This window comes from Petaurus breviceps, unplaced genomic scaffold (assembly GCF_028583685.1).
Source record: "Petaurus breviceps papuanus isolate PSGF00001 unplaced genomic scaffold, PetGlider_PUasm1.0 90784, whole genome shotgun sequence".
Taxonomy (NCBI): Eukaryota; Metazoa; Chordata; class Mammalia; order Diprotodontia; family Petauridae; genus Petaurus; species Petaurus breviceps.
The window spans coordinates 9,868,538-9,882,169 of NW_027187345.1; the positions used below are offsets into that span (position 1 = coordinate 9,868,538).

General features: G+C 37.4%; 1 protein-coding gene across 1 annotated transcript in view; it reads right to left on the reverse strand.

The window, feature by feature from the left end:
• The window catches only part of UST (uronyl 2-sulfotransferase), a 400,212-nt gene that overhangs the window by 59,006 nt on the left and 327,574 nt on the right, over positions 1–13,632 (reverse strand). Inside the window, exon 6 of the mRNA XM_069069738.1 lies at positions 8–59. Within this exon, the coding sequence (XP_068925839.1) occupies positions 8–59 (52 nt within the window). The remainder of the gene's footprint in view (positions 1–7; positions 60–13,632) is intronic.

Genomic DNA, 13,632 nt, shown 5'->3' on the forward strand with positions numbered 1-13,632 from the left:
TAAAATAATCTTGGGTTCGAACATTCGGGATAGTTTTCAAGAATGCACTCATTTATATCCTAAGAAAGAAAACATAGCAGATTAAAATCTTACATCTGGGTCATGTCATATTCTATATTATTGTAAGTTTAGTAGATTTAATTCCAATAAATAGGAAAGTTCGCAGAAGGACAACTTAGAGAAGAAACATGATTCATAGATTTCATGGAATGATGTTTAATGTTCTCTTTTCATCATGACATCTTGTCTGACTGTCTAGGTTTAAGCATATGTTTGTTCCTGTACCCCAATCATTCAACTCTGGACAGTATTTGGACATATGTCATAGGAATAAATTTTGCACATTTCCAAAGTGAAGATGGGAAAACAATGTTCTATGACATTCCTGGATTGTTAGCAATTTGAAGGCAGAAGATATGTTTTATATTTCTTTGTATGTCCCTAACAATGTTGTATAGAACTTTGAAAGCAAAAGTTATTTAGTAAATATTTTATCAAATGAGTGAATGAAAACATTGGCAAGTGGCTTTGTGCCAACAGAATTTCCCTGCCTACTTTGTGGAGATAGTCCAATGCTGACCATTGTATACCTTTTGAAGGATTCAGAAATCTGTTAGAATCATATAATTTTCGGTAGAAACAGGACTTCTGCAGGACTCCAACTTCCACCTTCTCCAATTTATGTAAAAGGTGACTCTGAACAAACTTTGGAGCCACAGAACCCACAAAATGACACAGAGAAGCTAACTTCCCGCTAAGGACAGCCTGGCAGGCTGGCAGGAAGCAGCCAGTGCAGTGCTCTGGGAGGTGACCACAGCCCTGCTCAAGCCAGGGGCCTTACCCTCAGGGTGGCCTGACCAGCCTCAAGGCGGCCTGACCAGCCACCAGCTGGAGAGATTTCAGATCACCAGCAGCTGTGGCGGTTTCCAGAATTATCAACCCATAGATGCTATGGACAAAGTGAGAGGTTAATGCAGTGTGGACTTTGGGATCTGGTAGTTTGGGAGTGTGGTTTGGCCTTTATCCCCTGGAGAGAGAAACTGCTGAGGTGCCGTGGCCATGCAGCCGCCACCAGGTGGCAGCTTCAGCTCCTGGCCTGCAGATTGTAGGGGGACCAAGTGACCAGTCTGAGGGGTAATCACTCTTGATTTAACCTGTTTGGATCTGGATTGTGGTCTAGGGTAGAGGTCCTGGGGTGGGTGAACAGCTTGCCATAGCATGTTGAGGCTTCAGAGAGGGCATCCAACTAACAGCTCCAGCAGCTGAGAAAACCCCAGTAATTGAGATAAAGCTCCCCTGTCTGGTAGCAGAGTCCTACTGTGGCAAAAGCTCAAAAGTCAATTAATTGAGCAGCAACATGAGCAAACAAGGGAAGCAAAGCAAGCAGAGCAACTCAACTTTTCACTCCTATTTTGGGGGCAAAAAAGATAAAAGCATGGAATAGGAGGAAAACATTAAAATCAGAACTCCACCAAAAGCTTCCAAGAAAAATACTAGCTTGTTACAGGCCACAGAGAACCTTAAGAAGGATTTTGAAACCCAAATGAGAGAAGTGGAGGAAAAATTGGGAAGAGAAATGAGAATGATGCAAGAAAATTATGAAATGAGAGTCAACAACCTGACTGAAGAAAATAACATCTTAAAAAATAAACTAACTCAAATGGCAAAAGAGGCTCAATAAGCCAATGAGGAGAAGAATGCTTTAATTCCACATTAGTAATGTTGTGAAAGAATAATTAGAGCAAAAGGGAAAAACCATGAGAAATTTTAAAAAAGAGAGGAAATAATATGCTTCAATTTGCATTCAGATTCCATAGTTCTTTCTCTGATTGCAGATAGCATTTTCCATCATGAGTCTTTTAGAATTATCTTAGACTAATGCATTGATAAGAAGAGCTATCTATCAAAATTGTTCATCACACAATGTTGCTGTTATTGTGTACAATGCCCTTTTGGTTCTGCTCACTTCACTTAGCATCAGTTCATATAAATCTTTCCAGGTTTTTCTGAAGTCTGCCTGTTCATCATTTCTTATAGCACAATAATATTCCATTACATTCATATATCACAACTTGTTCAGCCATTACCCAATTGATGGGCATCACCTCAGTTTTCATTTTTTATGCTACCACAAAAAGAGCTAATATAAATATTTTTGTACATGTGGATTCTTTTCTTTTTTTCATGATCTCTTTGGGATGCAGACCTAGTAGTGATATTGCTGAATCAAAGGGTGTGCATAGTTTTATAGCCCTTTGGTTATAGTTCCAAATTGCCCTTCATAATGTTTGGATCAGTTCACAACTCCACCAACAATGCTTTAATGTTCTAATTTTCCCACATTTTCTCTAACATTTATCATTTCCCTTTTTATCGTATTAGCAAATCTAAGAGGGGTGAGGTGGTACCCTCAGAGTTATTTTAATTTGCATTTCTCCAATCACTAGTGATTTAGAGAATTTTTTCATATGAGTATAGATAGTTTTAATTTCTTCATCTGAAAACTGCCTGTTCATATCCTTTGACCATTTCTCAATTGGGAATGACTTGTATTCTTAAAAATTTGACTCAAGGGGTGGCTAGGTGGTACAGTTGAATAGAGCACTGGCCCTAGAGTCAGGAGGACCTAAGTTCAAATCCAGCCTCAGACTCTTGACAATTACTAACTGTGTGACCTTGGGCAAGTCACTTAACCCCAACTGCCCTTCCAAAAAGCCAAAAAAAATTTAATATATTTTAGAAATGAGGCCTTTACCAGAGATGCTGGCTATAAAATTGTTTCCCAGTATTCTGATTTCCTTCTAATCTTGGTTGTACTGGCTTTGCACAAAAATGTTTAAATTTAATATAATCAAAATTATGCATTTTGAATTTCATAATGTCACATATCTCTTGTTTGGTCATAAATCCTTCCCTTCTCCATAGAGCTGATAGGTAAACTTTTTCTTGCTCTCCGAATTTGCTTATGGTATCACCCTTTATGTCTAAATCATGTGCCCATTTTGTATCATTCATTCTTTTTTAAAAAGTTCTTATACTAAATGGGGAATGGCTGATCAAACTGTGGCATGAGAACGTAATAGTATACTATTGTGATGAAAGAAATGAAGAAAAAAGTTTCAAAGAGATATGAGACTTGTATGAATTGATTCAAAGTGACATGGGGAGGACCAAAAGAACAATTTATGCTGTAGCATCGACATTATAAAAATGAATAGTTCTCAAAAATGTAAGAGCTCTGGCCAACTAAAAGATTAACCATGTTTCCACTGATAAAGAAGAAAGCTGTCCATTTCATGACAGATGATGACTAATAAGCAGAACAAGACACACATTTTTGAAGGTGACCTATTTAGACATTTTTATTACTTGACCATATTTATATGATGTAGGCTTTATTCATTTGTTCGTTCGTTTGTTCCTTCCTTCTTTCCTTCCTTCCATTCTTTCTTCCTTCCTTTTCAGTGGGGGTGGGGAGGTGGGAGGAAGAAAAATTGCTTGATAAATGGATAAAACATTTTAAAGTTCTTAATGATATCTTTATACTTAGCTACCCTTTCATTCTGAAAAAAAAAGAAAAACCCAAACATTCCTCCCTATCTTTTGTAACAAAGAAAAAAAAGCAATTCAGCCAAATTAAACACACAATAACTCAGTCTAAGAATTCTCCATACTATTAGCCATGATTTGCTAATAATTTCTGACCTCTGCAAAGAAGGGAGGGAGCTGCATATTCTATTACTCTTTGGGGACAAGTTTGATCATTATAATTAAAGTAAAGTTTTGTATTTAGTATGTTCTTTCTAATTTTATGGTTTGTAGTAATTTTATATTGTTTTCATAGTTATTCTTTATTATACATCAGTTCATAGAAAATTTCTATGTTATTGGTATATTTTCCATTCACTGTTTCTTAGAGCACAGTAACACTCTGTTACTTCTGTGTATTACAATTTATTTAGCTTTTCCCCAATTAGTGAACTTCTATTTTGATTTTGCTGCAACGAAAAAACTGCTATGAATATTACGGGGTATTTGGGGGTTTATTTTTTTCCCTTTATGGTATATGCCTCACAGTGAAACCTCTGAATCAAAAGGTATAGACATTTTAGTGATTTCTTTAGTATATCCAAACTATAACATCTTTTTTGTATTCCTCTCTGCACCCACACCATTGCTTAGCAGATAATACATAGCAGACATGCAATAAATTTTTACCAAAGGTACAAGGCAAAGTGATAGTGGGGATGGGAACAATTTATGCCACTTTATTAGAACTTTGAAACAGACTTTCAAGGTCCATTGGAGGAGAAGGCAACATATTCAAATTTCCAAATTAAAAACTGCATTTACATTTTTAAAAATTCCCCTTTTCATCTATATTAGCTACCCATCAAAAGGATGAGTTCAAAGAGTTTCTTTTAAATCTTTGGCCATTGATAAATCTAAGGAATCTTCCACACAATCAATCCTAGATAATGTCATTGCACATAAATAAATGATGATTTAGCTGTAAGATCAAGTTGAAGAAGAAAATATGTTATGAAGACATACTTATTTAGTTACAGATTTCTTGAATATTAACTGACTCCACTCAAAGCCGAAAGATGAGGACACGTTAGGGAATTTACAGAAAGACAAAACACTTTAGGTCATCGACTGATTCAGCTCTCACTGGAAAAGTGAAAACCAGTGAGAAATACTAGAGTTTCCCAAATGGGAAAACTCTGATTCCAGATAACTATATGGGTAATCCAAACCTGTCAGAGTCTTCATTGTCTATTGTTAATGTCCTAGTTTCACCTGATCTGAGTGGATGAATCCGGTGTTAGTTATTTTATCTTGATAATATATTTCAGATTTTTTTTGTACTTGTCAAGCTATTTCTGTCATTTGACAGTTTCTAAAGGGTAATGCATTTTTATCTTTTCCCTGCATAGAACACTTTAGGGTTTAGATTATTTCTTTACTTTTGTGACAAGTTAAGTTCTTTGAAAACTTCCCCCTCTACATCTTTTCTTTCCTCCATGGCTCCTGCTGCTGCAGTCAAACCAATCTATTTACCAGACACTTCTTATGACTTGCTAATTCTTTCCTTTGGGTCTTGCCTTATGCCGTTTTCAATTCTTTGAAAATTTTTAACATTTTTGATAGAAATATTCCTAAAATGCATCATCACAAAATTACAGAATTTAAGTGCTGGTAGGGACTCAGTGGCCATTTAATCCAGTCTACATCCTTATGTGATATCTGACAAGAATTTAGGCTTTACTTTTAGACCTCCCTCTTCTTCAACTACCTGTTGAAGAAGCCCAACCTACTTTTGAACAGTTTAAATCATTAAGATTTTTTTTTATATTGACTCTAAATTTTCTTCTTTGGAATTTCCATCCTTTCCAATTTTTGTAGATAAATTACACTGAATATAAATCATTTTCCCCTGATGACTCGGAGTCACCATTATGTCCATCAATTTTTGTATTGTATAATGGCATCCTGAAGAGGTACTAAGGTTGGTTTGTTATTGTCCTTTGTTCTTGAAGAGGACCAAAATGGCACCATTATATTGGAGTCAAGATATAGTGTGTCTGACTGTGACTGATCAAACCAATCAGAGTTCAGATGGTTCCACCACAGGTTGGGCACAAATTGTCCACATGGACATTTGGAGTAGAGATGTTTTGAAATTTGTACATCTCTTGTTTCTTTTGAGTTATAGCAATTCTGCTTCCCTCATAGACCTCAGTCCCTTCTTTGATGCAGGCATGCCATGCTGAGTGATCCTTGGCCAGTGTCTCCCATGACATGCAAATCGATTACAAAGTTCAAAGTACTGAGGTGTGGAGGGCAGCTCACTCCTATGCAAAATGCCCCCAGAGTTTGAAGAAGAACTTGACATCAGATACAATAACTAATCTACTTTTTAGAGCTCTTTTGGTTTCTCCCTTTGCTGTTAAAAATCTTAATCTTTTCTCATCTTAATGTGTCTCCTTTGATACTGTCTTTCCATATATATATATATATATATATGTTTATGTAGGCTATCAGCTGAATCCAAGTACAAGTGATTTGTGACCACTATTTGATTTTCATGGGCTCTTTTTTCCTCCTCTTCTGTCTTCTCCTGTCCTGTCTTCTTCTCACCTCTCCTTTCTTCCTTCTTTTTTAATTTGTAAATTTTTCTGAAAATACTTTTGGGTTTTTTTTACACCATCTTCATTTCTTAATATATTTTTCTTTCTCCTTTCCCAATTGGGCCATTCTTTGTAATAAAAATTTTAAAAAGAAAAAGAAAACAATCAACTAAACAAAACCAACACATCCACTGTGTCTGACTGTATGTTCAGTGTTCAATACCCATAATCCTCCACCTTGTATTTTTTTTATTTGCTTCTTTGTTACCAATTTTGTACTGGATGGCTGAAATAAAAGTCTGATTGATGGGCAACTGAATACTGATACACATATGTTAGAAACATTACTTGAAACTTATCCCAAGATGTTTCATATGTAGGTCTGTACATCTTAATTAGACAGTAAGTTTTTTGAGGGAAGGGATCATTTTTTTCTGAGTTTTTTTCTGTGCTCAAACCACAGTAAGGTTTCAACTAATGCTTGTTAATTTCCTTCAATTACTTGCTGATGTTTCTTTGTTTCTACACAACTCTCACTCTCATGAGTATAGACCTATGGTCTCCCCGTGGTGTTGTGAAGTTTTGGGTTCTTGGAAAGTATTTTAGTATAATTCAAGTTTTGCCATGTTCTTCCAAACTAGAAGGACTTAGAGAATGCTCCTGGGGATGGATTTTAAATCTGTCACCTGAAAACCAGCCTAGCTAAGTAAGTTCAGAGAGGTTAATCACCAGATTGGTTAGAGGTAATAAATATTTTAGCCACCACAACTTTAGAAGATGATCTCCTATCTTGTAGAGAGGTCATAATTTGAATTAGTGGAATGAGTACACAAATCTCCACTTAAACTATCATCATTTCATAGCTAACTTTTTATATTTGTCGATTTTTCAAATGAATCAGCTGTTTAACTTCTTTTAAAGTTTTCTTTGGAATTTTCTCTAAATGAAGTTGATTGACACAACCATCTCTAATTCTACAACTGTGGACTAAATTTGTGGAACATATTATTATAGAGAGGTAGGGTGGTACAATGGGAAGAGCATTCAGTGAAAGAAGATCAGAATTCAAATTCTGGGTAAGAGGACTGCTACCTATGTCACTGCAGGCAAGTCACTTATCCTCTTAAAACCCAATTTCCTTATCTGTAAAATTAGGGGGTTGAATTAAATTGCTTCTGAGGACCCTTTCAGTTCTGTAGTTATGAAAGTTCTAGAATGGAAAGGGATCAAAGATATTGACTAGTACAACATATTCATTTGAAAGATGAGAAAACTGAGGATCAGAAAGAAGTTGCTTGTTTAGGGTCACAAAAGTAACAAGCAGTTAGAGCTAGGAGTGTGCTGGAATCAGTCAAACCAAGCTCAAAGGAGTCAATTGTTAACTTTTATGTCAGCATTTGGAAACTGGCAAATGCTACAAATCAGATTTTGATTTATTGTTTTATCGGTTGTCTGGATTTAAGAAAGCAATGGAAAAAATGTTAATAATGCAAATTAAACTTTAAAGTGTGTCATGAGTATATTTCTAATCCTCCCCCTGCCCCAGCAGAACTGGTTGTTAAACATTTGCCAGCACACCCCTGAGGAAAGCCTCTTCCTTGAACACCTCTTTTTCCCATTTTAGCTTTTCTTTCCTCTTTCTCCCAGTGCATCTTTCTTTCTTACCACTTTAATTTTTTATTATCATCCCAACATAACTGATGCACACTCATGTCCTCTGTCTATGAAGACACCTTCTAATTTCCCCAATAAAGATCTTAGGAGTTGCATGTATCATCTTCCTACATAGGAATGTAAAAAGTTTAACTTTGGGGCGGCTAGGTGGCGCAGTGAATAGAGCACCGGCCCTGGAGTCAGGAGGACCTGAGTTCAAATGTGACCTCAGACACTTAACACAAAAAACTAGCCGTGTGACCTTGGGGAAGTCACTTAACCCCAATTGCCCTTCAAAAAAAGTTTAACTTTGAGTCCCTCTTTCATGTCTTTTTATTCTTCTCCTGAGTGTTGTGTTTGAATGTCAAATTTTCTATTCAGCTATTTTTGGTAAATACATGAAAATCCTCTATTTCATTAAACGTTTATTTTTTTCTCCTGAAGGATTATATTCAGTTTTGCTGAGGAAGTTATTCTTGGTTGCAGTCTAACTCCTTTGCCTTCTGGAATATCATATTACAAGCCCTCCATTTCTTTAACATGAAAGTTGCTAAATCTTGTGTGATCCTGACTGTGGCTACACAATATCTGAATTTTTTCCCCATGGCTACTTGCAATACTTTCTCCTTGACATAGGAGTTCTGCAAGTTAACTATAATATTCCTGGGAGTTTTCATTTAGGGATCTCTTTCAGGAGGTGATCAGTAGATTTGTTTTGTTTTGTTTTGGTGGAGTGGAAGGCAAGGTAATTGGGATTAAGTGACTTACCCAAAGTCAAGTATGCTAATGTGTCAAATGCCTGAGGTTGGATTTGAACTCGGGTCCTCCTGACTACAGGGCTGGTTCTCTATTAACTGCGTCACCTAGCTGCCCCTAGTAGATTCTTTAAATTTCTATTTTACCTTCTGATTTTAGCACATCAGGACAGTTTTCCTTGATAAATTCTTGAAATATGATGTGTAGGCTCTTTTTTTTTAATGACTTTCAGTCGTTCAATAATTCTTAAATGATCTTTTCTTGATCTATTTTTGAGTTAAGATGCCTTCCTGATAAGATATTTCATGTTTTTCTTCTTTGTTTTCATTTGTTTGACTTTGTTTTATTGTTTCTTGATGTCTCATTATGTCATCAGTTTCCACTTGCCCAATTCTATCGTTAAGGACATTTTCTTCAGTGGCATTTGTATCTCTTTTCATTTAACCAGTTCTACTTTTTAAGTTCATTTCTTCACTGAATTTTTGTGCCTCTTTTATCAAACTGTTAATTCTCTTTTCACAAATTTTTTTGGCATCACTCTAATTTATCTTCTCAATTCTTCCTCTACCATTCTTTCTCTTTAACTCTTCTAAGGATGCTTGTTGGGCTTGGCTCCAAATAGTATTTTTTTGTTTGAGGCTTTGCTTGTAGTTGTTTTCATATTGCTGTCCTTCTGAGATTGTGTCTTGGTCTTCCCTGCCACCACAGTAGTTTTTACGGTCCGATTCTTTTTGTTGTTGTTGTTGTATGCTCATTTTTCAGCCTATTTCTTGACTTTGAACTTTATATTAAAGTTGGGCTCTGCCCACCTGGGAGTGGGGGGTGTTCCAAGCTTTAGTCTTCTTCATGCTGCTGTCTTCAGAGCTAGTTCATGGGGGGGGGGGGGGCGGGGAGGAGTATGTACATTTGGGTGTGGTTGCTGCTCTTGTGGTCTGTACTCTGGTCTTTACCCAGAAACTGCCCCTATTCCCTTGCAACCATAAGTGCTAATATACTCTCTTGGCTTTGGAACTGTAACCTGTAGCCAGGTCCCTGCTCTCCTGTAGTCCCAAGTACTAGTGCACTTCTATTCCTTGGAACTGTGATCAGGGCCTCTACTCCCTTGTGACAGACCACAAGTACTCCTCTACCCTATAACTGTGAGCAAGAACTACTGATGGGCAACAGAGTTGTCAATCAGTGCCAGCAAAGGTTCCCCCATAATCTCTGACCGCTTGTCTGACTCCCTTACCATCTCTGGGCTGAGAGCTCCTGAAGCTGCTGTTTCTGCTTCTTCTAAAACCCACCACTCTTGCTACTGGTTTATGTGTGGGTTCTGGGCAGACTTCCACCCTGGGTCCACAGACCTATCCTGCTGACTTCCTAAGTTGTCTTAGGCTGGAAAAATGGCTCACTCTGACTTTTGTTGCCTCTGTCACTGCAGATTTGATTTAAGAAGTTATTTTAAAATTGTTGGGAGGGGGATGTTGGAAGAGTTTGGTTTGGTTGCTGCCTCTAATTCGCCATTTTGGCTCTGTCCCCCGGACTCAATTTATATGGGTTTTGACAGCAATTTGGAGATATTACAACTGTCTGGCTGCTGTGGGACAGAAACTTTGTTGCTTTAGGTTGGAACCCTGGAGTTTATGAGTTACAAGCACAGGTTACAGGGGAGTTGCTCCTATAGCCAGAAGCAGCTGTGAAGTCATTGCTATGAAACCCAGCCTGGAGGGCTTTCTCATGATGATTATTCTTGACCTGCTTGCTTCTCAGTTTTTTCAGGGAATTGTCCTTAAAGCAATTTATCTATCTTCTGCTTACTGATTGGATTGATCGTGGGGGTCTAGGAACCACTTTCAAACATGAACTTATCCCATCTAGCATAAGGTCTTATCAGTACACACTACTCTGGTAACATGATCAGCTCCAGACTCACTTCCTAATCCTCCTGGCCCCATGGAAGCAAATACAGAGTAGCCAGCTGCCACCAGTAATTCACACTCTCCAAGAAATACAAGGGAGAAGACACTGGTCCAGTCAACAGGCATTTACTAAATGCACATTACATGCTTAGGTACTGATCTAGGCATTAGAAATACAAAGACAAAAGTAAACCAGCTACCACCGTCAAGGAATTTATATTTTAATGGACAGGAAAGCGTACACATGGATAGGCGAATGCAAAGCAGATACAAAATAAATTTGGGAGGCAAAGTACTAGTAGAGGGGGAACTTGGAAAAATTTCATGGAGATAGTTACAATTTAACCGAGTCTTATGGGAAGCCAGGATTCCAAGAGGGAGCAGTGAGGACGAAGTCAAAAGCATGTGGGACAGCCTGTGCCAAAGGCAGGGAAATGTGAGATGGAGGATCATATGTGAGGAATAGTCAGAAGGCCAGTTTGGCAGGACACGAGGGTGTATGAAGGAGAGTAATGTTCAATAACATTTGAAAAGTAGGATGTGGATAGATTGTAAAGGATTTTTAAATTCAAACAGTTGATATTTGATTCCAGAGGTAATAGAGAACTACTGAAGTTTATCAAATGGGGTCAGATCTGTAATTTGGAAAAATCGCTTTGGTGGTTATGTGGAGAGCAGGCTATAGTAGGCAGGGACTTGAGGCAGGGAAACCAATTAGGCAGAATAAAGCAAGAGGTGATGAGGGCTTGGACTGGGCGGGGATAGCTATGTGAATGGAGGGAAGGGGACAGATATGAGCAATGTGGAAGCAGAAATGACAAGTTCTGGCAACTGATCAGATATGAAGAGAGAGTGAGGCATCAAGGAGGACAGTGAAGTTGGGTGAATGGAAGAAAGATGATACCTGCTACAGAAAGAGGGAAAATTCAAAAGAAAGGTGATTCTGAGTGAAAAGTTAGCGAATTCTGTTTTAGACGTGTTGAATTTTAGACATCTGTGAGATATTCAGTTCAAAACATCCAGTATGCAATTTGTAATATAGGATTGGGGCTTTGGAGAGAGACTAGGTCTACATACCTACATGCACACATGCATACACACAGACACGTACAAATGCAAGTGCATGCTTACACACGCATGCACACATGTATGTAAAATATGCACCGTGCACACACATATACACTCACAATGCATACGTGATTTATACACACGTAGACATGCATATGCACGTGTGCATCCCTATACATGCACACACATATGTGCACACATGTATACACACATGCAAACACATGTTATGTATGTATGGGAGTCATCATGATAGAGATAATTAAACTTATGGAAGCTACCTAGGAAGAGGGAAGCTGTACTCTCACAGGTCCCAGTTCTATCCTCTCACCATTTTTAAAAAAGATAATGTATCTCTTATTTAGAGATCTACTACTTCCTTTCTCACTACTGATTTCTACTTAAAAGCAGACATTGAAATTCTAGGTTCAGTTAATAGCAATTTAAGCAGAAAGACTATTAAATAGAATGTAAAGTCATTAAGATCAGGAATTGATTTGTTTTAGCCTTTATTTCTTCAGCACCCAGTAACTGCTTTGCACATAGTAGGTAGTCATCAATAAATATTGAACTGAACTACAAAAGATAAGTATTTGCATGTTACTATTCAATGAATTTTATCATGATATTAATTCTTTTCTTAAAGTTAAATTTAAAAAAATTTGGAGAGGGGAAGGCAAGGCAATTGGGGTTAAGTGACTTGCCCAAGGTCACACAGTTAGTAAGTGTGTCAAGTGTCTAAGGCCAAATTTGAACTCACGTCCTCCTGACTCCAGGGCCGGTGCTCTACTCACTATGCCATCTAGCTGCCCCCTTAAAGTTGATTTTTAAAAGCATTATCAGGATGTGTTACTGTTAGTCACATAAGAAGTAATTGTGTTCAAGGGGTCTTTGTCTCTGACACACAGAATTAGTCGGATTTTTAGGGTCTTTTGGGAAGAGCAGGAAGTAGCAAATCTCAAGTTAGGGGAATTACATTGTACTAGGATACAGGAGACCTGAGTTCTAGTCTCAGGTCTGCCACTAATTAGCCACATAAAGTTGGACGAGTCATTTTTGTGCCTATATCCTCATAGACTGTACTAGATAATCTCTAAACTCCTTTCTAGCTTAGATTTTGTTTTATTCTTTATAAATATTTTAGATTGAGCTAATCAGTCATATAGCTAGTAACAAGAATATCTTGCAAGATTAAGAATTTAGAAGGGTTGTTATTTTTTCTCTTAACTGATAAATCTGACAGGCTTTTCTAGATAATCTTTAAACTTTTTAGCTTAGATTTTGTTTCATTCTTTTAAAAGTAGATTAGGTGGATCTATCATATAGTAATTCTATCATATGGTACTTCTATCATATAGCTAGTCATAAGTATATTTTGTAAGATTAAGAGTTTAGAAAGATTGTGATTTTTCCTTTAATTGGTAAGTCTGATGGGCTTTTCTAAGTCGTCATGCTTCTCAACCTATTGGTTGTGTTTGACATTGCTGACTACCTTCTCCTTCTTGATATTCTCTTCCCTCGGGGCTTTTGTGACACTCTCTGGGTTTTCCTTCTACCTCGCCAACACTTCATCTTAGTCTCTTTAGCTCATTTGTCATCTATATCTTGACCCATAAGTGTGAGTGTCCACCAACTTTCCATCTTAGATGCCCTAAAATAAGTCTCTCTTTATGCTCTCTCTCGGTGACCTCTTTAGCTCCTATATGTTTAATTGTTATCTCTATGCCCTAGACTCCCAGATCTTTATACATAGCCTCAGTCTCTTATCCGGTTTCAATCCTATATCACCAATTGCCTATTTGATGTTTCAGACTGATGCGCTGGAGACATCTCAAATCCAAAATGTCAAAACTAAGATTCATTATCTTCCCCTTAAAATGTAATTTTCCACCCCTCCCCCAACTTCCCTTTTTCTCTCAAAGCCACCACCATTCTTATAAGTGTCCAAGGGTCATAGGCTTGGTTTTATCTTCCACTTTTCACTCTCCCTCTTCCTACATATTTAATCATTTACTAAGTTTTTCCTCCTCAACATCTCTTACATCCAACTCCTTTTTACACACATAGTTTCCACCTTAGTTCAGTCCCTAATTACCCCTTGCCTAGAATGCTTTCCAAAGAGA